The 24796-nt window shown below is 41.6% G+C and overlaps 1 protein-coding gene across 3 annotated transcripts in view; it reads left to right on the top strand.

The window, feature by feature from the left end:
* The window catches only part of LAMA3 (laminin subunit alpha 3), a 2187360-nt gene that overhangs the window by 1182530 nt on the left and 980034 nt on the right, over window positions 1-24796 (top strand). For all 3 annotated transcript variants that reach the window (XM_044065357.1, XM_044065355.1, XM_044065356.1), the window contains exon 20: window positions 13049-13148. In XM_044065357.1, the coding sequence (XP_043921292.1) occupies window positions 13049-13148 (100 nt within the window). The remainder of the gene's footprint in view (window positions 1-13048; window positions 13149-24796) is intronic.

Raw genomic sequence — 24796 nt, 5'->3', positions numbered from 1 at the left:
TGGATAGCATCAGGTGGGGTGTGAACAGGAGCATTCCTAGAGAGAAAGGAGAGATAAGAGTGGAGTAAGGTCTTAAAGTGAGGGAGATTATGTGTAGTTCTAATGTGTGTGTGTGTGGGAGGGGGGGGGGTGGGATTCCATGATCTGGCAAGGGAGAAAGATAGTAAGAGTTGCCCTGGAGAACGTATGGGTTTGTAAATTTCGAGGAGATTTTGATTATTGGATCTGAGTATTCTATGCAGCTGATGCATTTTTAGGGAAGAGGAGAGAGAAGGACAGTTAGAGGGTTTGAAAATGAGCTTATATGCTGTTGTAAGTTGAATGTATGTCAGGTAGTTTGGGGGTTGCAATCAGTTTAGGGAATGGGGGGAGTCTCAGTGATGAGCAGAGGATTTGGATCTGGTGGTAAACTTGGAGATTTTATTATAGCAGGAAGATGGTTTTGATTGAAGGTTGGTAAGGAGAGGGGCTCCGTATAGAAGACATTGAATGAGGTAAGTGGTGGATAGAAGTTGTTTGGATGAGGGAGTAAGGTAACGGCTGTGATGGTGAAACATTCCAAGCTTTTGATGTTTTTTTTTTAATATTAGTTTGTGGGTGTGTGTCGAATTTTTATTGATCGTCAATAAGGACTCCCAGCAGTTTTTCCTAGGGAACTATTTCAACAAACGTCTTGTTATGGCTGAATATAGAGAAGGATGCTTTGTCAATATTGGTGTGTCTAGAGGGGGTGAATATCATAATTTTGGATTTTGATGCATTGAGAGCTATATGGTTATCTATCATCCAGGACTCAATGCAGGAGAAAGCTTCTTGAGTTAAATTCATGAGTTTGGGGAGAGAATTGGCAGAGCAGATGATGGTAGAGTCATCTGCATATTGGACGAGTTTAGCATTAGGGATATACTGATGGAAGTCATTAATAAAAATGTTGAATAGCAAGGGGCCCAGTATGGAGCCTTGTGGAACACCTCTTGAAGTGTGAAGGAAGAAGGAAGTGCAGTTGTTCCACTTTACAGCTTGTTCCCTGTCTGAGAGGTAGCTGGTGAACCAGTTGATGGAAGAAGAGGAAAGGTTGAGATGAGAGGGCTTGGACAGGAGGAGATTGTGGGAGACCATATCAAAGGCCTTGGATAAGTTGAGAAGAAGGGTAGGTACTATATTACCATAATCACAAGCACAGTTAATGATTTCAAGAAAAGAGAGCGGGTCAGTAGTGGTGCTGTGTCCAGGTGTATACTGTGTTGTGTGGGGGGTCAAGAGTTGATTGTAGGTAGGGAAAGAGTTGTAGGTGGACACATTTTTCAAGAATTTGAGAGATAGGGGACAGGATAGCTATTGGGCAAAAATTGGAGATTGTAAAGTTGCTACCCCCTTTGTGGAGGGGAATGATGAAGGCTTTTTTTTCCAAAGGAGGGGTACATAGGACTCTTGAATAGAGAGATTTATTAGGGTGCAGATGGGATATTACTCCAGAATTTTTGGGGGTTGGTTTTGTGGTTGTTTTGAAGTTTAAAATAGTAGGATTTTTGGTCGATAGCTATTTGTTTTTTTTGCCTGATTTCAAAGTTGCTTGTATTAGGTCAGAGAGTTGGGTGTTTTAAACTATTGATAGTATTTACATGTTTTGTCTTGGAGATGCATAAGGGTTTTAGTCTCTTTGCTTACCCAGGGGACAATATTGGATTTGATTCATAGGTTCATAGGTAGGTACTAGGCTATCGGCTCAAGGGCCTATGTAAGCCTAGCCAGCAAGGTACCATAGCTTACGCCACCCAAGAAAGTTATTTTCCTGTGCCACTGTCCAGCAGAGACACAGAAGTGATCCCCGGGGTGTATTTCCTATTTCCCATCCACTCATCAAGATTTTTCTTGAAGAGTGCTAATGAAGAACTTTGCTTGACATAGATGGGTAGCTTGTTCCAGAGTATAGGAAGTCTCTGGGACAGGAGTCTATCCCTCCAACGTGTCCTGTTTATTGTGGTGACAAGGTTTATGTCCCTAGAGCATGTAGCTTTGAGGGATTGGGATTTCTTTAGGTGTAGCATGTCCAACAGCTCAGGGTTTGACATACTTTTATATGTTAGGCAGAGATCACCTCGGAGTAGGCGATATGCTATGGAGTAAAGCTGGAGTTTTTTGAGGCGGTCAGTGTAGGGCATTTGTTTGAGGCCAGTAATCCTCTTTGTGAGGTACTTCTGTAGCCTTTTCAGCTGCTGCAGATGTCTTGTGAGGTACATTCCAAAAGGGGCGTTGTACTCTATAATGGGTCTAATGAGTGACAAGTAGAGGGGAACAATGACCTCTTTTTTTCCTGGATGAGATCCCTTTTATGATAAGGTGTGCCACGTAGAAGGACTTCCTGACTACTGTGGCGATGTGACTATCAAAGGAAAGACTACTGTCCACCTGGGTCCCAAGGTTTCTTATCATGCATTTGGTGTTAAGTAGATTGCTGCCTATGTGGTAGTTCATGGGCACAGAGTTTTTACCAAAGGGGATGACACTGCACTTTTTGGCATTGAGCTTGAGGCCATGGCTCACCAGGCATCTGTCTCAGTGAAGCCCTTCTGTAGGATCTCCACATCATTTGGGGACTTGACTATGGCTCCTAGTTTGCAGTCATCTGCGAACTTCATCAGCCAGAGGCCTTCTGTGTTAGCCTGTACTTCAGAGAAGTAGATACCAAACAGGAGAGGCCCCAGGATGGAACCCTGTGGCACTCCACTTGTCACTGCCTTGAGGTCAGATTTGGAGTCTGCAACTTTTACAGTGTGGGTTCTGTCAGTGAGCCAGTTGGCAACCCATCTTGTGATGCACGGATTTATACCTAGTTTAGTGAGTTTAGCTATAATTCTAGAATGGGGGATCATGTCAAAAGCCTTGGCGAGGTCAAGATAGGCTGTGTGAACCACCTTACCCTCATCCATGGCTTTGGTGACTGCCTCAAAGAAGTCAATCAGGTTCAGGAGGCATGATCTGCCTTTCACAAACCCGAACTGGGTGGGATCCAGAGTTTGGAGGTTACCAATGTCTTTGTTTATGTGTTCCATGATGATACGTTCCATGGCCTTGCAGACCAGGTTCATCAGGCTAATAGGTTGATAGTTCCCGGGATCAGTGGTGGCTCCCCCTTTGTGGAGTGGGGTAACTGTTGCTGTGCGCCATTCAGTGGGCACAAAGCCTGATGTGAGGCTATTACTGAGCATGGTGCTTAAGTGGGGAGCCAGTTCGTTCTGAAGTTCATGTAAAACGCAGCCTGGGATGTTGTCCGGTCCCATGGATGCTGTCTTTTTGGCTTTAGAAAGTGCAGCTTTTACCTGCATAGTTGTGATTAGATATGGGCCCTTTAGGGGGTGAGAGGGGGGTAAATTAGCACTGAACCGATCTGCCAGGATGTTGGCAATATCAGTTGGTTCTGTAATTTTCGTGCCTTTGTGCTGTAACTCAGAGCAGATCTGGGTGCTGCCATCTAGATTCTTGACATAGCTATTGAATGCTTTGTGGTTGTCCTTGGATTTAGTGGCGATTTTGTTTTCATAGCTAGCTTTGGAGGATCTTATAAGGGATCTAAGCTTCTTACTGAGGCTGGCAAGGGAGCTCCTCCACTGATGTGATTTTACTCTCTTTTGCAACAGTTTCTTCCTTCTGTTGTACAGTTTGTTTATGGCAGGGGACCATCAGATTGGCTTCTTTTTTTTGGAGGATAGCGTCTTGGTTCTGTTTGGGATAGCACGATCCATGCACTCGAGTAAGTGCTTATAGAGTGCATTTGTGTAGGATTCAGCAGTTATAACTGTATTGTCCATCTGCATGGGTGTCATAAAGTTCACCACTTCTGTCTTAAGAAGCATGAAGTTAGCTTTGGAGAAATTTTTTACTGTGGTTTCCTTAATGGGGGGTGGGGGCGGGATGTGGATATCAAGGGTGATAAGCTTATGGTCGGATCGGACCAACGAGGAGTTTACTTCAGGTGTGGAACACCAGTCACTCATATTGGTAATGACTAGGTCTAGGATATTGTTGCTCCTGGTGGGGGTGAGGATAAGTTGATCTAGGGCATTGTAGTTTATGAATTCCAGAAAGCGTTGAGCTAAGGATTGATTGTTTTAGTTCTGGACGGGGCAAAGCGATTGAGTAGATTTGTGAATACTGTGTTGAAGTGACAGACAGTGGCATCCAGAGGAATGGTCTTTAGAGGTGCTTTATCCATTTAAAACTTTCGTTTAGTGTCTCACTGCTGTTTTTCTGCTATGATAAACATCTCTGTAGTGTTTTCTGCCTAAAATAGTGTAGCTAGTAGCTGTAGTATAGTTTCCCATCCTCCCTCCCTATTGATATCTTGTTCTTGTACTTGGTAGCTTTGCAGTTGCCCGCCCCTACTGTAAATTTGATCTAGGACACTCCTCCCAGTCCATTGTCATTAGCTCATTCTGCGTAATACAGAGAGAACATTTGGGAAGGCCAACCCCCTTAGTTTCTTAACCTTGAATTATCTCCTTTCTACTTTTTCACTTTACTATGTGCTGCATATTATTTATTCACTCATTGGGGGGATTTGTGGCAGTATGTCATGGTACCTTCTCACAATTCATCAACTGCTTTAACATGTGCTGCAGGGTGCTGTAGCATGAAGGCATCCAACACCATGTAGTGCTGACCCTGCAGCCTTGCTGAATGCTGATAAGGCAGTGTGGAGGAGAGGCGCAAGCTAATTAGCCATGTGTTCTGTCACCAGGAACTGCCTCCAGGAAGACATCTACATGCTGAACGATTCAGGAAATTACTGAACTGTGCAGATCTGCATGGCTGGCCCCACCATGTTGTGGTACTGAACATCACCAAAATATTACCTGCCATGATCATGATATGGGGATTGGGGGGGGCAGCCACTACATATCAAGGAAACATTTAACTTCAGTGCATTAACAGCCTTGGCAGCACAACAAGGATTGGCAGAGTGGGGGCCACTATACACAAGGTAAACATTTAACTTAATGGAACTGGCAGCACTACAAATAGATACCAAGGACTGCTCTAAAGAATAGTGCCATAATGGCACCATCTTCAGGATGGGGATCGGGGTAGGGAGAACCATAGGAGGGAAGATAGGTCAGGGACAGGTACAGGGACTGCAGTGTGTGTGTGTTTTGTGTACTTGTGTGTCTGGGAGAGTGACAGGGGAGGAGCCAATGCCTACATGAGCAACAGTGTACTACCACAACATGCAGACCAACAAAGATCTGCTCATCTGATTGCAATTCAGAGACATGCAGATTAGCCGATAATGAGGTCTTACCTCTTCGCGGCTAACACATCTCTGAATTGCAAAATACTCCATCATGGCAGCAGGGCCTTTCTAATGTGAGCCATACCACTCATGCTAGGCCTTTTAATGAAACTCCAGGATTGTCTTGTGGAACTATTTTTTGTCAATTTCATTTTTCTTTTCATTTGTTTGCAGTTTGTGATAACTCAGTGTGATATATTGCTACTAATCCTTAGTTTTAAGTACTCCTCTTCTTAAATTGCAGCAAGTTGGCAGGTTTCCAGCAATAATCTCCTTATCAAGCAGTTTAATAGTACTGCTGTTTCAAATTAACTCACTTCTGTTTCACAGTCTGTACTGCTACAATTTCGTGAATCCGAACAATGACTCAAGACTAATTGTCATACTGCTGTTTTACAGCAGTTAACAATAATCACTTTTCTGTTTTCCTATGATTAAACTGGTACAGATAATGTTAGAAACTAATTTTAAATTAGATATGCAGATTATTAGGAAATGATCTGTTAAGTAAAATATGTTGCTTTCAAAAATTTTCAGTTATTATAATCACCTTCATTTGACATTTATCTAGTCAGAGAATGCAAACTTCAGAAGATAATTCTAGATTGGGCTTGACTTATTAAAGCTCTTCATTTTTGTGCAGAGTATCCCTTTTACTGTTTTCTTATTATCTTCTTAAACTTGACTAACTTCCAGTAAATATCTTTTACAGGTTCTTCTATTTGTATTTTCATAAAGCTGACAAGCTCACCCTAATTCTCTAGTTCCCTGTTTATACATCATGCTAACACATTGTACAAATTAAATGCTTTACATTCTGTTTTCCAGTTTGCTATGTGCTATGGTGGCATGCTTGTTTTCCAGTTCTCTGTGTGCTATGGCATTCCTGTTTTCCATTTCTGTATGTGCTGTGGCATGCCTGTTTTCCATTTCTCTGTCTGCCATGGCATGCCTGTCTTCCAGTTTGCTATGTGCTATATGCTATGGCATTTCTGTTTTCCAGTTTGCTGTGTGCTATGACATGCCTGTTTTCCATTTCTGTATGTGCTGTGGCATGCCTGTTTTCCATTTCTCTGTCCGCAATGGCATGCCTGTTTTCCAGTTTGCTATGTGCTATGGCATGCCTGTTTTCCAGTTTCTATGTGCTATGGCATGCCTCTTGATTCCTGGTTGTGCCATATAGCAGCATTTATTACATACAATTATGACGCCCAAATATTATCTTCTCTCTACTCAGTTAGCCAGCATGTTCATCTATTCATAGTTAAATTAATAGGTGCATTAAGGTGCTATTGTTTTCATGCCATAATTTGTGATGCTAAAAATTTCTTGCCTAGGTGATATTGACTCTAACCAGTCCCAGACATAAGCACTGTACCTTTGTTTTCCATTATAACATTTATATAGCCATTAATGACAACGCACAACTCCCTTTGATGATTAATTACAGAAAATATACCCGCTCGTCTAAAGATAGCTGCAGTTAATCTAGGGAATCTTAATAAAAACTAAATTAACTAGATCTCTACATTTCAGTATTAAAAGCAGATGCAACACATTAGTATCCAAGACTTGGAGAGCTGTAGAACTGTGGGTAACTAGCTTTTCATAAAAAAGGAACATGAGAGAGAGAGAATTAAATTATTGTAAATACTTCAGTTCTGCTTAAATATTTCAGTTGCGCTTAGTGATCTGAGTGGTAATAATGCTTTGTACTTTTCTGCTCTGTTCCATCTGTTTGCATTTTTAAGTTTTTTCTGGGACCTTAGTCTTGTTTATTAACAGCTGGGTAGGATTTGTTTGTGTTATTCTGCACTTCTATTTGCACAAGTAGAATTACTTGTAAAAGCTATCCATTTGTATTTTAACCCCTGCTGGCCAATAGTCTTTTATTTTAATTTACAGTTGTGGCAGGGCTACGTAATCCTGTGAAATTTTAAGCCTTAGTCATTTATTATTGCATTTTTTCTATAAACAGTGTACCTAGAAAAATTCTGCATAGTCTGGTGCCTTAAACTGTAGTAGAAGTTCAATAGTGAGAGAATTGTCTCTGCTCCAGTTTGTGCTTCAGTGCTTTTGTATTCTGCTTATCATTTACCTGCTTGCATTTTGTGTCTGTCCCATCCCTCGCTAACACATTAAGTTATAGTTTCTAAAAAGAGCTCTAATATTGTTCTTATTTAATTTGTATGCATGTTTAGCTAGACTGGTTGGTTTCCCCCAGCCCCCCCCCTTCACCGCCATTACGTGCGGTGTTTTACAATAAGGCTGTGTCTATGGCCTCCACCCCTTATGATAATCTGATTCCAAAGCCCCTCCCTCCCCTGTTTTATTGCTATAGACTGTTGTTCAAGTTATTTATGTACTCTTCTCACTCATTGTTTTCTATAGCTCCATGATACTGAGTGCCCACCCAGCAAACCAGTGTTGCTCTTGAGTAAACCTTTACTACATATTGACTGCTGCTCAGTTTCCAGAAGTTCAGCAAAGCTTGGAGACCTAGCCTGTATTCAAATAGTGCTGTACTTGTATCCAGTACCATCCAGCCAAAGTTAAGTTCATTTGATTGCTAAGTTGCACTTCATATTTTGAGTAATCACTACTGTTTCCTGCTTGTATGTGTGCATTGTATTAAAAAATGTTCATCGCAGTTTTACTGCTGTAAGTCTGTCTTAAAAGTGCATTCAGAAAGGAATTTTCAGCTAGCTGTTTAAGTGTTTTGTGGTAGTATTGTACTTGTGGGTATCCTCTACTGTGTTATTTCCATCAGGAGGTCTGGGTTTATTCATCTTGTAGCAGGAGGTGTTTGCCTGGTTTGTCTAGTTGGGAAATACACAGAAGGATGAATAGTGTAGTCATTTTACTAGCCAGAGGGCTCATTAGTTAGTGTTCTGTTTTTTCTCTGTGCTGTTAGAAGTTTTGCTGATTTGCATGGGTTACCAATGCCCTGTACAATAGCAAACACCTAGAAAGAGTGGTTCATGAAACTGTACCCTGAAAAGTAAATATAGCACAAATACCTTGTGTGCCAACAAACTTAGCGTAGTTAGGTGGGAATCAAGTGTCAGTACCTGCAGATTTAAATTCAGTGTTGAATAAACATTAAAGTTAGCAGCATTTACTACTGTTCAGCATAATCTGCTCCAATAAAGCATTCTTAGCAGCCTTCAAAACCCAATACACCACCCTTGTAGTTCAAAAATCAAAGGACTGGACAGTATGGTTATGTCATTTCCTAACTTCTCTGTAGCCTACTTGGTGGATATGGGCATCTTGAAACAGTGTAGTAAACATGTCATGTTTATTGCCAACTACTTAATCCTTAAAGAATCAGACACAATATGCGAGAGGTTTACTTGCACAATGACACTGAAGGCTAAACTCTCACATGCAAGTGCTCAACAGGTTGTTGAAACCACGCACACAACACCCACCTCGTACAGTACAGAACACAGACATAGACTAATATATTTTGAGGCGCTTAAAAGCAATCTTCCAAAACAACAAAGATTACCTAGATCACCCGTTGTCAAAGCTATGCCTCAGGAAGCCCAACGCACTCAGAAAAACCAACAGTTAACTCCACACATACTGCAACTCTCAGTGAAGCCCCAAACTCTAATCCCTGAGGCAAGCAAACTCATTTTTCAGGGCTCTCACCATAAAGGAGCCCATTGTAAGATATACTGATGCTCTTTAGCCAGGTTGAATAAGGAGAAGGTAACTGTTAGTCGCTTATCTGGAACCAGAATCTGCCAAATCACACATGCACTCATGTTATTACACCACAGGTACCAGTATGATTCCATCATAGTCCATGTAGGTGTAAATGACCTGAGATGTACCAACCTGGACTGTATGAAGAGAGACATTATGGAGCTTTCAGACTATGTGTCTCAGGCTGGTATGAGCGTAGCACTGAGCATCATATTACCAGCGCCAAGGATGATGCCACATTATGAGTAAAAAATGATTGATTTCAACAACTGGCTGAATTTCTGGTGTCATTCTAAAGGGACCCAATATTTGTCAGCTTGAGAGGGCATGGTTAACAGACCACACTGCTTTACCAAGGATGGCCTGTACCTCTCCCCTCTAGGCTTTCAAATACTGGCTAAAACTTTATCCACCCCCATAGTGCCTTTTTAGGCAATACCAAATTGTCAAACCTACTGAAATAGCAAAATCAACTCAACTCAACCTGGAGGTGTTACTGCTCAATACCAGGAGCCTAAACAAAAAAATACTCTCCCTCCAAGCCTTCCTCATACTCAAGAATACAGGCATCCGTGCAGTTACTGAGACATTTTTTAAAGCAGCAGAGAGTACCCCGGCAGTACAAGGTTTCAGTACCTTCCACTCTTTTAGACCAGTAGCTGCACAGAAAAGGGCTAAAGGAAGAGGTGTCTCAATATACATCAGAAGCAAGCATACCTCTGGGGTGGTCAAACAGGATGACCCGCTGGAATTCCTCCACTTGTAGATCACCAAAGATAAAATCCTCTACCATATCTTCGCCAGCTATAGGTCACCCTCCTTGTCCGAAGAAGCTCACAGTGCATACTTGGACCTACTGGAGACAATCCAACCCAACACCCTACTTATGGGAGACTTTAATTGCTCCCCCCTTCATAGACTGGGAATCCTTCAGTATGTACCTGACCAAACACATACTACAAATGGAATGTCCAGAAAGTTTTCTTACAAAAAGAATACAGGGCATAAACACAATGTCCTACGCTGATTACTTCAAAGCCCTGTCTCTTTACACGATATCATGCAGACTTCTGCGAAACGATATTAGTCTGGCATACAGGGCATCCCTAGACCCTGTTTTGATGAACCTTTTGCACATCCACAAAACAAACAGCACTAGAAGTACTAGATTAAAAGACCTAAATTTTGCTTGTGGCATAAATAGGACATGTTGGAGAGACAGATATGTTTCTCAGAGAATTTCCATTCTTTGGAACAGGCTCCCCATCCATGTGAAGCAGAATTCTTCCCTATCCCTTTTTGAGCGCAACTTGGGCCAATGGATGGGAAACCAGAAATTCACCTGTAGACTGGCTTCTATGTCTCTGATGAACAGAGGAATTCAGTAATTCACCACCTATATAAATCAAATTTGTGGGTCACATTTGGGTTGCATGGTTAAGCTTATAAGGGCCTTGGTGGTTGTTAGTATGATGTACACCTATGAACCTATAAAATGAGCCCTGGTTGAAACATGACCACATACCTGCACCTTTAATAGGTAAACAGCTTCTGTGTCTTCAGAAGTGGCAGGCCTAGCATTAGACTTGGGGTAGTCATGCTGCTGCTGCTAGTTAAAAGTAATCTAAAAACACAAGCAATAACCTACTGCTCCCTTCAGGGATGCCATGCAGCTTTGCCTTGGTGGTAGTGGTAAAACTTTTATCTGCTTTGCTTGCATTCCACTTCCTTCATTTTTTTACCGCTCTTTGAGGGCTTTCTCCTTGCCCTAACATGGAACCTTGAGAATAATTTAATTATAATGGGTAATTTTCACTTTAGCTGAACAGGACTCTTACAATCCCAACTAGTCCACTTTACATCAATACAAAACCTAACACAACTAATTAAGAGCCTGTATGTTGGATGCAGTATTCATAACCAGGACTAATAAATGAAACAAAACATCAGTTTTCAAAATGTAGTGAGTGATCTCTGTTAACCATCATCATTTAAAAGGACAAAATCTGTGTTAAATAGTTTTTCTGAGTAAAATAGCAGCTCAAATTTGTGAGCTCATTTCAATTGTGTAGAACAAATCATGGTCTTATATTGATATGCCAAGTCGGCTCTACAGAAATTTAATACTGTTATTACTGCTTTGTTTAGTAATTCAAGGCACATTTTCGATTTGCAAAGCATAATTAACCACAAAAGTCCATAGTTAGCCAGTGAAATGAAAATATACTAAGAAGCAGAGAACTGTCCTAGAAGGGGGAACAAAACATCCATCTAGCCTTTGTCTTACCGTATTTTCCCCAGTTTAAGACAAGGTAAGTTATGATTAAAAGCAACTTTCACAATAGCAATATGGTACTCTTAAGTCAATGTAGACCATTTTGTGTTTAAGTTGAAAGGTTTGTTGGTGACACCAGATCCCCTTTAAACCCAGTGTTTCTGTCAATTTATTATACTGACCTCCACCTAAGGACTGTGCAGGTGTATTCTGAGTTTTTTTTTTGGCAGCATTCCTGTCCATACTAAGCTGTAGTCTTCTTTTCCCAGATGATTTCATGACGAGCAAGCTATTAGTTTCCAACCTTACTTAAGATACTGCACTAAAGCCATCTTCACCCAGTACTACCAAATAGCTCCTGTATAAACATATTTCTTCAAAATGGCTACTTCTTCACTGATAAAACCATTAGCCCATGCTTTTAACTTATTCTTTAAATATAGATGTAATTCTAGCAATCTTGAGGGGAGTGACATTATTTACTTACTGGCCAAACCCACCTTCCCTCAACCTCTGCTCATTACAGACCAATCTGTAATCTGCATCTTATGTTTAAAACCTGGGAAAGTTTTTGTAAAAACACAAATGTTACACTACAAATGTGGTATACTTAGCCTCTCATATTATTTAGAGTCTTAAGGCAGTATATCATGTATATTTATAAGGGAAACTTAACTAGAGCCCTTTCTGTGTATTTGAATACAGTTGTTGAAGTAAAATAAGTGATCTTGTCTTTTTTCCTGTGCAACTCATAACTTGCCCTGGTAACTCAGACTTCTAAATGTGCTAGCTGTTTTAGCTGATTGCCTGTGTCCCGCTTCTGTTTATTAATTTGGATAAATTAATTGCTAATAGACCTAGATAACTTAACTTGTTAGTGTGTATAGGAGGTAGTAAGTCAGTGACCTGTTTTGTTACCATTTCTGCCTCTTGAGGTGGAGGGGGCCTTGAGTTTTTCAAGACGTTAGCTGCATCTGTACCTACTGCGGCTTCATTTCACAAAATAAATCTTTAGGAAAAGTTTGTTTAGATGCTCATCATTTGAACAAGACATCTTTACTCAGTGAACCAGGGTTGTGTTTGTAACATAACAGTGCTTTCCTACTTTGCCGGTGATAAGTTACCTTTAACATTTCATAGCATTCCCCAAATTTTAATCTTCAGATCATTTGCTTTTGTATAGCTCGTAGTATTTGTGTACTAAAAGTTGCCCTTCCTGACATGATGTTTTCTTCTTCTTCTCCTCTTCCGTGTCCTCCTTCTTCACATTCTCATTTATTTATTTTCCTTTTTGTCTTGAACAGGATTTGTTAGTATGAAGAGGGCACTATGTTTTCATGTACAGTGTAAATGGTTGCATTATAAAGGGAAATATTTAATTATTTAAACAGTGAAGTGAGTTTGCAAATGGGATGTGAGTGCTTTACTGAGCATGTTTCTACCCGGGATTGCTTTCTGTAGCTGGATTAACACAGATGTTTTTTAATCAGTTATGTGCTGTTACTGCTTTTACTGGTGTTTGTGTAATAGTTTTGTTCATACCTGCTTGGTATGGGGCTTATGTTCTATAGTGTGTAAACAGACACGGGCTTAAATGGATACTTTGTAGGTGCAATTCTTTGTATTAATTAGATGTGCTGAAATCCTGTTACTACCCCCTGTTGCTTGATTCAAGTCACATGACAGGGAACCTAGAGTTGCCTAATATCATCTGAGGATACTGTCAAGAGTTATACTGTTATTTACCTGCCGTTGTCATTTGACAGGTTGCCAATGTGACGTTGGAGGTTCGACTGCTCTGAGATGTGACAAACATTCTGGAACTTGCCTGTGTCGGGATCACGTAGAAGGGCAGATATGTAACCAGTAAGAAACGTACTAATATCCACATATTGCAAAAGACCCTTATCAGATTAATAGATTAACTGCAATCTATAATTATTTCATTATAAATCAAAAACATCTAGATATAATAGCCAAAAAAAACTGTTCTTGGATGTATGGAACTGTATTTGAATTAGAAAATCAGTTTATTTGTCACAAGACAATTCTGCTATGTAATTATGGTCATTTACCTTGCTTTTCTGATATATCTGAAGCCACACAACATTGCAGTGTTTAACAACTCAACTGCCTAATACTAGTGACATAGATGGCATATGAGGCTTTACTCTGTCATCACATATAGTATATAAAAGAGGGTTACATGATTTGGCATTGAGCTTAAGCATAGTCACCCCATTAGGAATACAGTGCACTTCATAATGACATTTCAGAATTTGTGTTTAGTTTTTTTTTTTTTTAGTTTTTAGAATTTGATATATTCACTGTGAACACACCATCAGACCATAATCAGTACAACATATCTTAGAGGTCAGAATGATATTCTGCCTACTGAGACAATGCAGTCTAGTAATTGTGGCAAGCCTAGAATAAAATGAGCATCTGCAATTAGTTAGGCATGTATAGCTTGATATTGGGTTATTTCTACTGCAGGCATTTGTTGTACCAGTCTGCACACATACCTACAAAAGTCCTATTTTGGAACAATATGTTGCACCTTTTTGCACACCCTTCTGACTCACGGCATCATTTGTACTAAAAAAAAGGAGGAAATCTCTGATGCCTACCATTGCTTCATTTGGCTAACTTAGGGAACATTTTCTGAACAGTTAGGATTCATCCCAGTTAGTAGTTTCTCCTCACCTTTTTGGTTGATTTTGTTTCAGGTTGTCTTAGTTTCTTCTTTAATGGCATCTAGGAAGTATACTTACTAGCCAAAAACTGAATTTACTAAATGTGACAGAGCCCCTGGCCTTTATGTTTCAGTTTCTTTTTTCACATTAGGAAAGCTGTCTTGATCAGTGTGCAACCATCTCGTGCAAAGACTATTGCTCCCATGCAGTTTTTTTCATGTGTTTTTCATTTTTTTTGTCTATTTGAAGCTTTTTCAAATGGTTTGCTTTGACTGAAACTACAACTTATGTGAACTCCTCAAGGTGTGGTAGAACCATTTTTAGCAATACAGAAGACTGTAATGATGTCGAAACTAAATGTGACCTAAGCACCCAGATAGTTGCATGAAAGGAAGTAGGTAATGTAGACTGCGTGTGTCATCCATAAAATATATCAAATAGAAAATACTATGGGGATGTGTGGGACAAAAATGAAGAATTGAAAATAAAGAGGCACCATGAAGCCTTAAGAAAGTGAGCTAATGCAGGGAACTGCACAATGTCAGAGAAAATAATCAAAAGACGCTAACAGGTATATTGCATTTTAGATTATGTAAAAGAAAAAAAGCCATGGTGGTACAGCGGTAGCATTATACCTCACATAGAAGGTTCCCTGTGTTCGCTTCAGCTGGAGAGCCTTCTGTGTGGTGGTGCATGTGTCCTCCTGTGGTGGTGTGGTGGCCTACATGCGTGAATGGCGAAGCGGGGGCGCCACTGAAGGTTGGGCATTGGGCTGGCAACTCGGCACCATAAAATTCTACTGCCAATCAGTAGACCAGAGTTCTGCTGTTGCGACCCCTAACCGGGAAAAGCCGAAAAGACAAACAAAGATTATGTAAAAGAAACAGCAAGGCTGTGAGACATTATACAGAAATAATCATGGAAAAAATCACTGAATTTAAGTGCTGAAGTTGTCCAAACACTACCAAATAAGCCATGAAGCTCAGAACAGAAAAAAATGAAAACCTACACAAATATCTTACTTTACAAAAAATAAAGTGTGTTCCTTGATGTCCAAACAACTCCAGACTGAAAATGTACCCCAATGTGCCATTCCAGTAACAGATGTGATAGCAACTACTGATGGTGCTTTTAAGCTCATAACTGGTGAGCAATTTTAGAAGGTCTGTCCTTTGATTTAAAAGCCTATATCTGAAAAATGATTCAACATTTTTTCAAGAAACTTTCAGGGAATGTTAATGACATAACTATCTGTGAAACATCACTAGATTTGGTTCTTACCCTCAAAGGAAACAAAGAAGTAGCTACATCATGAACTTTAACTACAAAATAAACTTCTAATGTCATTTTTATCCTTCAGCATATCCAATGAAGGAAAAGATCACTTATATACAGAAACACTGCTTTTGGGTCAGAAATCACTCTGTCAATCTAGAAAGGCCATTCTGGCCTGAATTTCCACCTACTTCAAATAAGAATCTCTCCCTACTATTTCCATAAGTTCATAGGTAGGTACTAGGCTATCGGCCCAAGGGCCTACGTAAGCCTAGCCAGCAAGGTTCCATAGATTACGCCACCCAAAAAAGTTATTTACCTGTGCCACTGTCCAGCAGAGACACAGAAGTGATCCCCGGGCTGTATTTCCTATTTCCCATCCACTCATTAAGATTTTTCTTGAAGAGTACTAATGAAGAACTTTGCTTGACATAGATGTGTAGCTTGTTCCAGAGTATAGGAAGTCTCTGGGACAGGAATCTATCCCTCCAGCGTGTCCTGTTTATTATGATGACAAGGTTTAGTTCCCTAGAGCATGTAGCTTGGAGGGATTGGGATTTCTTTAGGTGTAGCATGTCCAACAGCTCAGGGTTTGACATAGCTTTATATGTTAGGCAGAGATCACCTCAGAGTAGGCGATGTGCTACGGAGTAAAGCTGGAGTTTTTTGAGGCGGTCAGTGTAGGGCATTTGTTTGAGGCCAGTAATCCTCTTTGTGAGGTACTTATGTGGCCTTTCCAGCTGCTGCAGATGTCTTGTGAGGCACATTCCAAAAGGGGCATTGTACTCTATAATGGGTCTAATGAGTGATGAGTAGAGGGGAACAATGACCACTTTTTCCTGGATGAGAACCCTTTATGATGAGGTGTGCCATGTAGAAGGACTTCCTGACTACTGTGGTGATGTGACTATCAAAGGAGAGACTACTGTCCACCTGGGTCCCAAGGTCTCTTATCACGCATTCTGTGTTAAGTAGATTGCTGCCTATGTGGTAGTTCATGGGTACAGAGTTTTTACCAAAGGGGATGACACTGCACTTTTTGGCATTGAGCTTGAGGCCATGGCTCTGACACCAGGCATCTGTCTCAGTGAGGCCCTTCTGTAGGATGTCCACATCATTTGGGGACTTGACTATGGCTCCTAGTTTGCAGTCATCTGTGAACTTCATTAGGCAGAGGCCTTCTGTGTTAGCCTGTACTTCAGAGAAGTAGATACCAAACAGGAGAGGTCCCAGGACAGAACCCTGTAGTACTCCACTTGTCACTGCTTTGAGGTCAGATTTGAAGTCTGCAACTTTTACAGTGTGGGTTCTGTCAGTGAGCCATTTGGCAACCCATCTTGTGACATAGGGATTTATACCTAGTTTAGTGAGTTTAGCTATAATTCCAGAATAGGAGATGGTGTCAAAAGCCTTGGCGAGGTCAAGATAGGCTGTGTGAACCACCTTACCCTCATCCACAGCTTTGGTGACTGCCTCAAAGAAGTCGATCAGGTTCAGGAGGCATGATCTGCCTTTCACAAACCCGAACTGGGTGGGATCCAGAGTTTGGAGGTTACCAATATCTATGTTTATGAGTTCCATGATGATACATTCCATGGCCTTGCAGACCAGGCTCGTTAGGCTAATAGGTCGATAGTTCCCAGGATCAGTGGTAGCTCCCCCTTGGTGGAGTGGGATAACTGTTGATGTGCGCCATTCAGTGGGCACAAAGCCTGCTGCGAGGCTAGTATTGAACATGGTGCTTAAGTGGGGAGCCAGTTCATTCTGAAGTTCATGTAAAACGCAACCTGGGATGTTGTCAGGTCCCATGGATGCTGTGTTTTTGGCTTTAGAGAGTGCAGCTTTTACCTGCGTAATTGTGATTACAGGGACTCTGCATTCTTTCTGTATAGATATGGGCCCTTTAGGGGGTGAGTGGGGGGTAAAGTTAGCACTGAACCTATCTGCCAAGATGTTGGCAATATCAGTTGGTGCTGTAATTTTCATGCCTTTGTGCTGTATCTCAGAGCAGATCTGGGTGTTGCCATCTAGATTCTTGACATAGTTATAGAATGCTTTGTGGTTGTCCTTGGAATTAGTGATGATTTTGTTTTCGTAGCTAGCTTTGGAGGATCTTATAAAGGATCTCAGCTTCTTACTGAGGCTGACCATGAAGCTCCTCCACTCATGGGATTTTACTCTCTTTTGCAACAGTTTCTTCCTTCTCTTGTACAGTTTGTTTATGGCAGGGGACCACCAGATTGGCTTCCTTTTTTTTTGGAGGATAGCGTCTTGGTTCTGTTTGGGAAAGCATGATCCATGCACTCGTGTAAGTGCTTATAGAGTGCATTTGTGTAGGTTTCAGCAGTTGTAACTGTATTGTCCATCTGCATGGGTGTCATGAAGTTCACCACTTCTGTCTTAAGAAGCATGAAATTGGCTTTGCAGAATTATTTTACTGTGGTTTCCTTAATGGGGGGTGGGGGTGAGATGTGGATATCAAGGGTGATAAGCTTATGGTCGGATCGGACCAATGAGGAGTTGACTTCAGGTATGGAACGCCAGTCACTCATGTTGGTAATGACTAGGTCTAGGATATTGTTGCCCCTGGTGGGGGTGTGGATAAGTTGATCTAGGGCATTGGAGTTTATGAATTCCAGAAAGCGTTGAGCTAAGGAGTTGGTACACGAGTAGTTTTCCCAGTTAATGGTGGGGTAGTTGAAGTCGCCCCTTATTAGGGTGTTTGGTTGAACCCTAATATTTTCCAGTACATCAAGAAAAGAGGAGTGGGAATCCTGAGGCATGGTGGGGGATCTGTAGCAAGCTACAATTTGGATTGCAGTTTTGCCCAGAGTTAGTTGCAGTTGGATAACCTCGGATGCGTTATGCTGAGCAACTAGCCTGGAGGTGTGGATATCCTTAATGAATATGGACACACCTCCGCCTTTGGTGTTTCAGTCCATGTTACATGGCCGAAAAGTGTGGTATGAGTTATAGCCTGGTAGTGCAGGGGTGCTCTCTGGAACCTTGAACCAGGTCTCAGTCACTGCACAGATATCGATGTTCTCCATTTTAAGGAGTGCCTCAAGTGAGTGCATTTTGAGATTTAGACTTCTAGCATTGAGTAGCATTACCCTCAGTTTTTGCTTGCCTGTTCCTGTTACGGTGGTGAATTTGTTATTTGAACCCTGCCTAAAAAAGGCACTATAGGGGCAGCAAGAGCCTTAGTCAGTGTCTGGAATCCCAGGGGCAACAGGTGCAGGCCATCTGTGGCAAAGCATCGTGGTCTGTCGACCATGTCATCCCAAGCAGACAGATACTGGATCCCCTTAGAATGACACCAGAAGTTTAGCCAATTGTTGAAGTCAATCATTTTGTCCTTGTACTGCAGTATCATTCTGGGCAATGGCAGAATGCCACTCAGGGCTAGGGTCATGCCTGCCTGGGCTACAAGATTGGACAGCTCTTCCATGTCTCTTTTCATGTAGTCCAGGGAGGTATGTCTCAGGTCATTCACACTAACATGGACAATGACAGAGTCATATTTGTACTTGGTGTGGAGTGACCTGAGTGCATGGTTATGTGGCGGATCCTGGCACCTGACAGGCAGCTGACAGTAACCTTCTCCTTGTTTAGCCTGGTGAGTGGGACATCAGTGTGCCTGACTATAGAGTCACCTATGACTAGTGTGTTGGGTATGTTGTTTTGCCTTAATATCTGTGGTTGAGTGGCACACAGAGTCTGTGGGCTATGTGTCATTTGGGTTGTGTTGGGGGATGGAGGTTGCTTGCGTTTCTGCTTTGGAGGTCTCTGTTGCTTAGACAGATTATTATTGAGAGACTTCGCAAATGTTTTTGTGTTACTATGTGTGGATATTTTATAAACAAAACACCGTAATGATACCACCTGCATTTTGTTTTGCATAGCCCAATAGTTTTTCCAAACAACTGGCAAGAGAATCTGAAATATGGACTTGCCTCTCTGAGCATGTAAAATAAGCATATTTTATTATAATAAACCACACAAAATCAACAACTAAATAACCAAAATTAGCAAAAACAGACAAAGCAGCTACAGCACGGACTGTTTAATATGTCTGAAGAAGGTGGAGGAATATCCTTAACCGAAAGCGCTAACATTAAACAGTCCGTGTGCTAATTTTGGATATTTTATTATAATACATAAAAAATGACAGAAATATTTATTTTCCAAATAAAATAATTATTTTTGGTTTTAGTTTCAAAAAATGTATCACCAATATGATTCTGATATATACTGAATTTGTCAGCTTGAAACTATGCAAAAATATGTTTTTGTGTGCAACAAATGGCAAAGCTAGAGCATTCAAATTGCAGCACAAGCCTACTGGTGATACCTAGGTATAAAGAGCCATTTATCTCTCAGTTGTAGCAAATTTCTCAGAGTAATGTATCATCCATTTAGTTGAAGCAGTGATTTTAATATAGACTTCTGTTACATCAGATTATGGTGTGCTTGATGCTTTTTAAATCCTTTATTCATGCTTTCTGTTCCGTCAGATTATGGTGGGCTTGATGCTTTTTAAATCCTTTATTTATGCTGGTATGTGGACGGCAGCGGTGGTGCAGCGGTTAGCGTTGCCACCTCACAGCAAGAGGCTCTTCGGTTCTATCCTCAGCTGGGGTGCCTTCTGTGTGGAGTCTACATGTCCTCCCTGTGGTCATGTGGGTTTCCTCCAGGTGCTCCGGTTTCCTCCCACATCCCAAAGACATGCTGTAGGTGGATTGGACACTCTAAAATTGGCCCTAGGCATGAGTGTGTGCATGTGCGTGTGTCTGTGTGTGTGTGTGTGTGTGTGTGTGTGTGTGTGTGTGTGTGTGTGTGTGTGTGTATCTGCCTTCTGTGGAAGGTAGGGCACTGGGCTGGCAACTCAACACCGTAAAAACTCCACTGCCAATCATGAGCGGACAGGTGATCCACTGTGGCGACCCCTAACCGGGAAAAAGCCGAAAGAAGAAGAAGAAGGGGACATCAATAAGCAAGCTGGATCCTCCACTTTCAGTTGATATGACATAAAGGTATTCACTAAGCCATGATAAAAGTCCATGTTTCAGTTTGCTGTAGTAAATTACAATACAAAATATTTTCGTCAGGACTGCTGGGATGAATGTCTTACCTACCAACAAATTAGGTTGATGTTATCTCTTTGGGAACCAGTGTAGAAGTTTGACTATAATTATAATAAGTAATCCATATAAAAAAAATATATATATATATATATATATATATATATCGTAACTTGGGTAATCCCACCTATCTAGTCAACTACCTTTTTCAGAATGACATAACAGGTAAATGGAGACTGAGAGAATCAAACCCAGGACTACAAAATGTTCATTAGTACAAATAACCTTAATTCTTTGGGTTAAACAGCACATTTAAAATCTCTAAACTGATTTTTTGATGTATGTTTTAAGTTAAAAATTACAAGCCGTAGTTGTCAGATTCATAACATACACAAAAGCATGTCTCCCACAACTAGCTGACATGAGTACAATTTTCAAATAACAATCAGAAGTGGTTAGTGAATAAGCCATACCATCTGCAGATATGTCCCTTTGGAGATATTTATCTCTTGAAACACCAAATGATGCAGTTACACAGAGATGCATATAAATTCCAAACATACCAAATAATCCCCCACTTCTCTAGAGCCACTAGCTAGAAACATTAAGTATATGAGAGTGGCCAGAAAAAATAATCATGCCTTAATGCCACAAAGTATTACAAGGAGTCAGTGGACAGATCTTCTGTCATCTTTTGTAGTTCTGAAAATGCTCCAGATGGCAGCAGGCTGGCTGCCATTGTTCATAGGTTCATAGGTATGTACTAGGATAATGGCCCTGGGGCCAATACAAGCATTGCCCATAGAAGTGCCCTGGCATTGTGCCGCCCGTTGTTAGTTCCCAGTGCCTCTATCAAGTAGAGCCACTGGAATGATCCCCGGGGTGAATATTACCCATCCACATGTCAAGATTTCGCTTGAAGAGGGCTAGTGAGGTGCTGTGCTTGACATGTATGGGAAGTCTATTCCAGAGCATGGGTAGTCTCTAAGTTATGAATCTGTCCCTCCAGCATGTTGTGTTAATTGTGGTAATGAGGTTGAGGTTTCTGGAGCATGCGGTGTGGAGGGATTGGGATTTCTTTATATGTAGCATTTCTAACAGAGCTGGGTCAGACATGACTTTGTAAGTCAAACAGAGGTCACCTCTTATTAGATGATATAAGACAGAGAATAGCTGGAGTTTTTTGAGTCTGTCCATGTAGGACATGTGTTTAAGGCCCTGGATCCTCTTCGTGAGGTACTTTTGTGGCCTCTCCAACTGTTGAAGGTGTCTAGTGAGGTACATGCCAAATGGAGCATTATATTCTATGATTGTCTAATGAGGGAAGAGTAGAGAGAAATGATGACCTCTTTCTTCCTGGATGCAAAACCCTTAGTAATGAGATGTGCCACATAGAAGGACTTTCTGACCACAGTGGCAGTGTGGTGGTCAAAGGAGAGGTTGCTGTCAACCTATGTTCCCAGATCTCTTATAATGCCTTCAGTGTTCAGTGGGCTACCATCAATGTGATAATTAGTGGGAACTGAGTTTTTCCCAAAGGGGATGACTATGCATTTTTTGGCATTAAGCTTAAGGCCATGGTTTTGGCACCAGTCATTGGTCTCAGTGAGGCCTTTTTATAGGATGTCTGCATTACTTGGAGAGCTAATAATTCGTCTGCGAATTTGGTCAGCCAGAGTTCCGCCGTGTTGGCTTGGACTTCTGTGAAGTGGATGCCAAACAGGAGAGGACCCAGGTCCGATCCCTGTGGGACTCCACTCGTGGCTGGTCGATAGTCTGACTTGGAGTCCGCTACTTTCACACTGTGGGTTCTATCTGTGAGACAATTTGCAACCCACCTAACAATATAGGGTTTGATGCCTCGTTTGCTGAGTTTGTCAATAATTCCTGAGTGAGGAATGGTATCAAAGAACTTGGTCAGGTAGAAGTAGGCTGTATGAACTGCCTTACCTTCATCCAGCAGCGGCCTTAGGTCAGCTGGTGCCCTAGGCAAAAGTGCTCCACAGCGCCCCCCCCACACACACACACACCACCCAGGTGCCCCCAACCTGGTCTACCTACACCAAATAAATACTGGAAAAGCTCCCCTGCTACAGTGGCACCCTAGGCGGCCACCTAGTTGGCCTATACCTAAGGTCGGCCATGCCTTCATCCACTGCTCTGGTGACTGACTCAAAGAAGTCAACCTGTTTGAGCAGGCATGATCTACTTTTCACAAAACCAAATTGTGTGGGATCTAGAGTTTGGAGATTCCCTATATCCTTGTTAATTAGGTCCATGATGTTGCACTCCATAGCCTTACATAGTGTTATATTATCAGCATTATGTTGTACTTGTACAGCACTCATGTCCTACTCACTACTGATATCTTTTGGAATGCTTTGTGTTTTGAGCCAGGTCATTCTGAAGTTGGAAGTTGATTGTGTCACTGGTCAATTGCTAATTGTTATTTTTGAAAGTTTAAGCTAGTTCCTGAGTAAATGTGAGCTTCTAAAGCCTCCATTGATCTGAGCTATTTCCTAGGTGTTTTCCATCCTGCTGTTGATCATTCAGAATTGCTTATCACTCTTCAGACTGGCACATTTGTTTTTTTACAGTTTATTTTTCACATTTTGCGGTTTGTTAGAAAAGTTCCTGTTTTGCCTGAGTTTTCTGTATCTGGATGGGCAAGTGTAGTGGTGTGGTGAAACTGCTTTGTGAGGAGTTGTTGCTGCTATTCTTTTCTGTTAGAAAATGATTTTCTTAAATCTAGTCATGCAAATGGAGTAAAGGAGAATGGTTGACATGCTTTGTGAGGAACCAGTCTGACATAACCTTGGACCTGCATTGTGGTTGACATGCTTTGTGAAGAACCAGTCTGACATAACCTTGGACCTGCATTGTGGTTGACATGCTTTGTGAAGAACCAGTCTGACATAACCTTGGACCTGCATTGTGGTTGAAATTCTTTGTGAGGAACCAGTCTGACATAACCTTGGACTTGCATTGTGGTTGACATGCTTTGTGAAGAACCAGTCTGACATAACCTTGGACTTGCATTGTGGTTGACATGCTTTGTGAGGAAGCAGTCTGACATAACCTTGGACCTGCATTGTGGTTGACATGCTTTGTGAAGAACCAGTCAGACATAACCTTGGACCTGCATTGTGGTTGACATGCTTTGTGAAGAACCAGTCTGACATAACCTTGGACCTGCATTGTGGTTGAAATGCTTTGTGAGGAGTCAGTCTGACATAACCTTGGACCTGCATTGTGGTTGAAATGCTTTGTGAGGAACCAGTCTGACATAACCTTGGACCTGCATTGTGGTTGAAATGCTTTGTGAGGAACCAGTCTGACATAACCTTGGACCTGCATTGTGGTTGACATGCTTTGTGAAGAACCAGTCTGACATAACCTTGGACCTGCATTGTGGTTGACATGCTTTGTGAGGAACCAGTCTGACATAACCCTGGACCTGCATTGTGGTTGACATGCTTTGTGAAGAACCAGTCTGACATAACCTTGGACCTGCATTGTGGTTGACATGCTTTGTGAAGAACCAGTCTGACATAACCTTGGACCTGCATTGTGGTTGACATGCTTTGTGAAGAACCAGTCTGACATAACCTTGGACCTGCATTGTGGTTGAAATGCTTTGTGAGGAGCCAGTCTGACATAACCTTCTACCTGCATTGTGGTTGAAATGCTTTGTGAGGAACCAGTCTGACATAACCTTGGACCTGCATTGTGGTTGAAATGCTTTGTGAGGAACCAGACTGACATAACCTTGGACCTGCATTGTGGTTGACATGCTTTGTGAAGAACCAGTTTGACATAACCTTGGACCTGCATTGTGGTTGACATGCTTTGTGAGGAACCAGTCTGACATAACCTTGGACCTGCATTGTGGTTGACATGCTTTGTGAGGAACCAGTCTGACATAACCTTGGACCTGCATTGTGGTTGGCATGCTTTGTGAGGAACCAGTCTGACATAACCTTGGACCTACATTGTGGTTGACATGCTTTGTGAAGAACCAGTCTGACATAACCTTGGACCTGCATTGTGGTTGACATGTTTTGTGAGGAACCAGTCTGACATAACCTTGGACCTGCATTGTGGTTGACATGCTTTGTGAGGAACCAGTCTGACATAACCTTGGACCTGCATTGTGGTTGAAATGCTTTGTGAGGAACCAGTCTGACATAACCTTGGACCTGCATTGTGGTTGAAATACTTTGTGAGGAACCAGTCTGACATAACCTCGGACCTGCATTGTGGTGGAAATGCTTTGTGAGGAAGCAGTTTGACATAACCTTGGACCTGCATTGTGGTTGAAATGCTTTGTGGGGAACCAGTCTGACATAACCTTGGACCTGCATTGTGGTTGAAATGCTTTGTGAGGAACCAGTCTGACATAACCTCGGACCTGCATTGTGGTGGAAATGCTTTGTGAGGAATCAGTCTGACATAACCT

The sequence above is a fragment of the Protopterus annectens genome, chromosome 3.part0 (assembly GCF_019279795.1).
Source record: "Protopterus annectens isolate FY-2018-M chromosome 3.part0, PAN1.0, whole genome shotgun sequence".
NCBI classification, from domain to species: domain Eukaryota; kingdom Metazoa; phylum Chordata; order Ceratodontiformes; family Protopteridae; genus Protopterus; species Protopterus annectens.
Note: the sequence above shows the minus strand (reverse complement) of the source record. Positions and strands in the feature narration are given on the sequence as shown.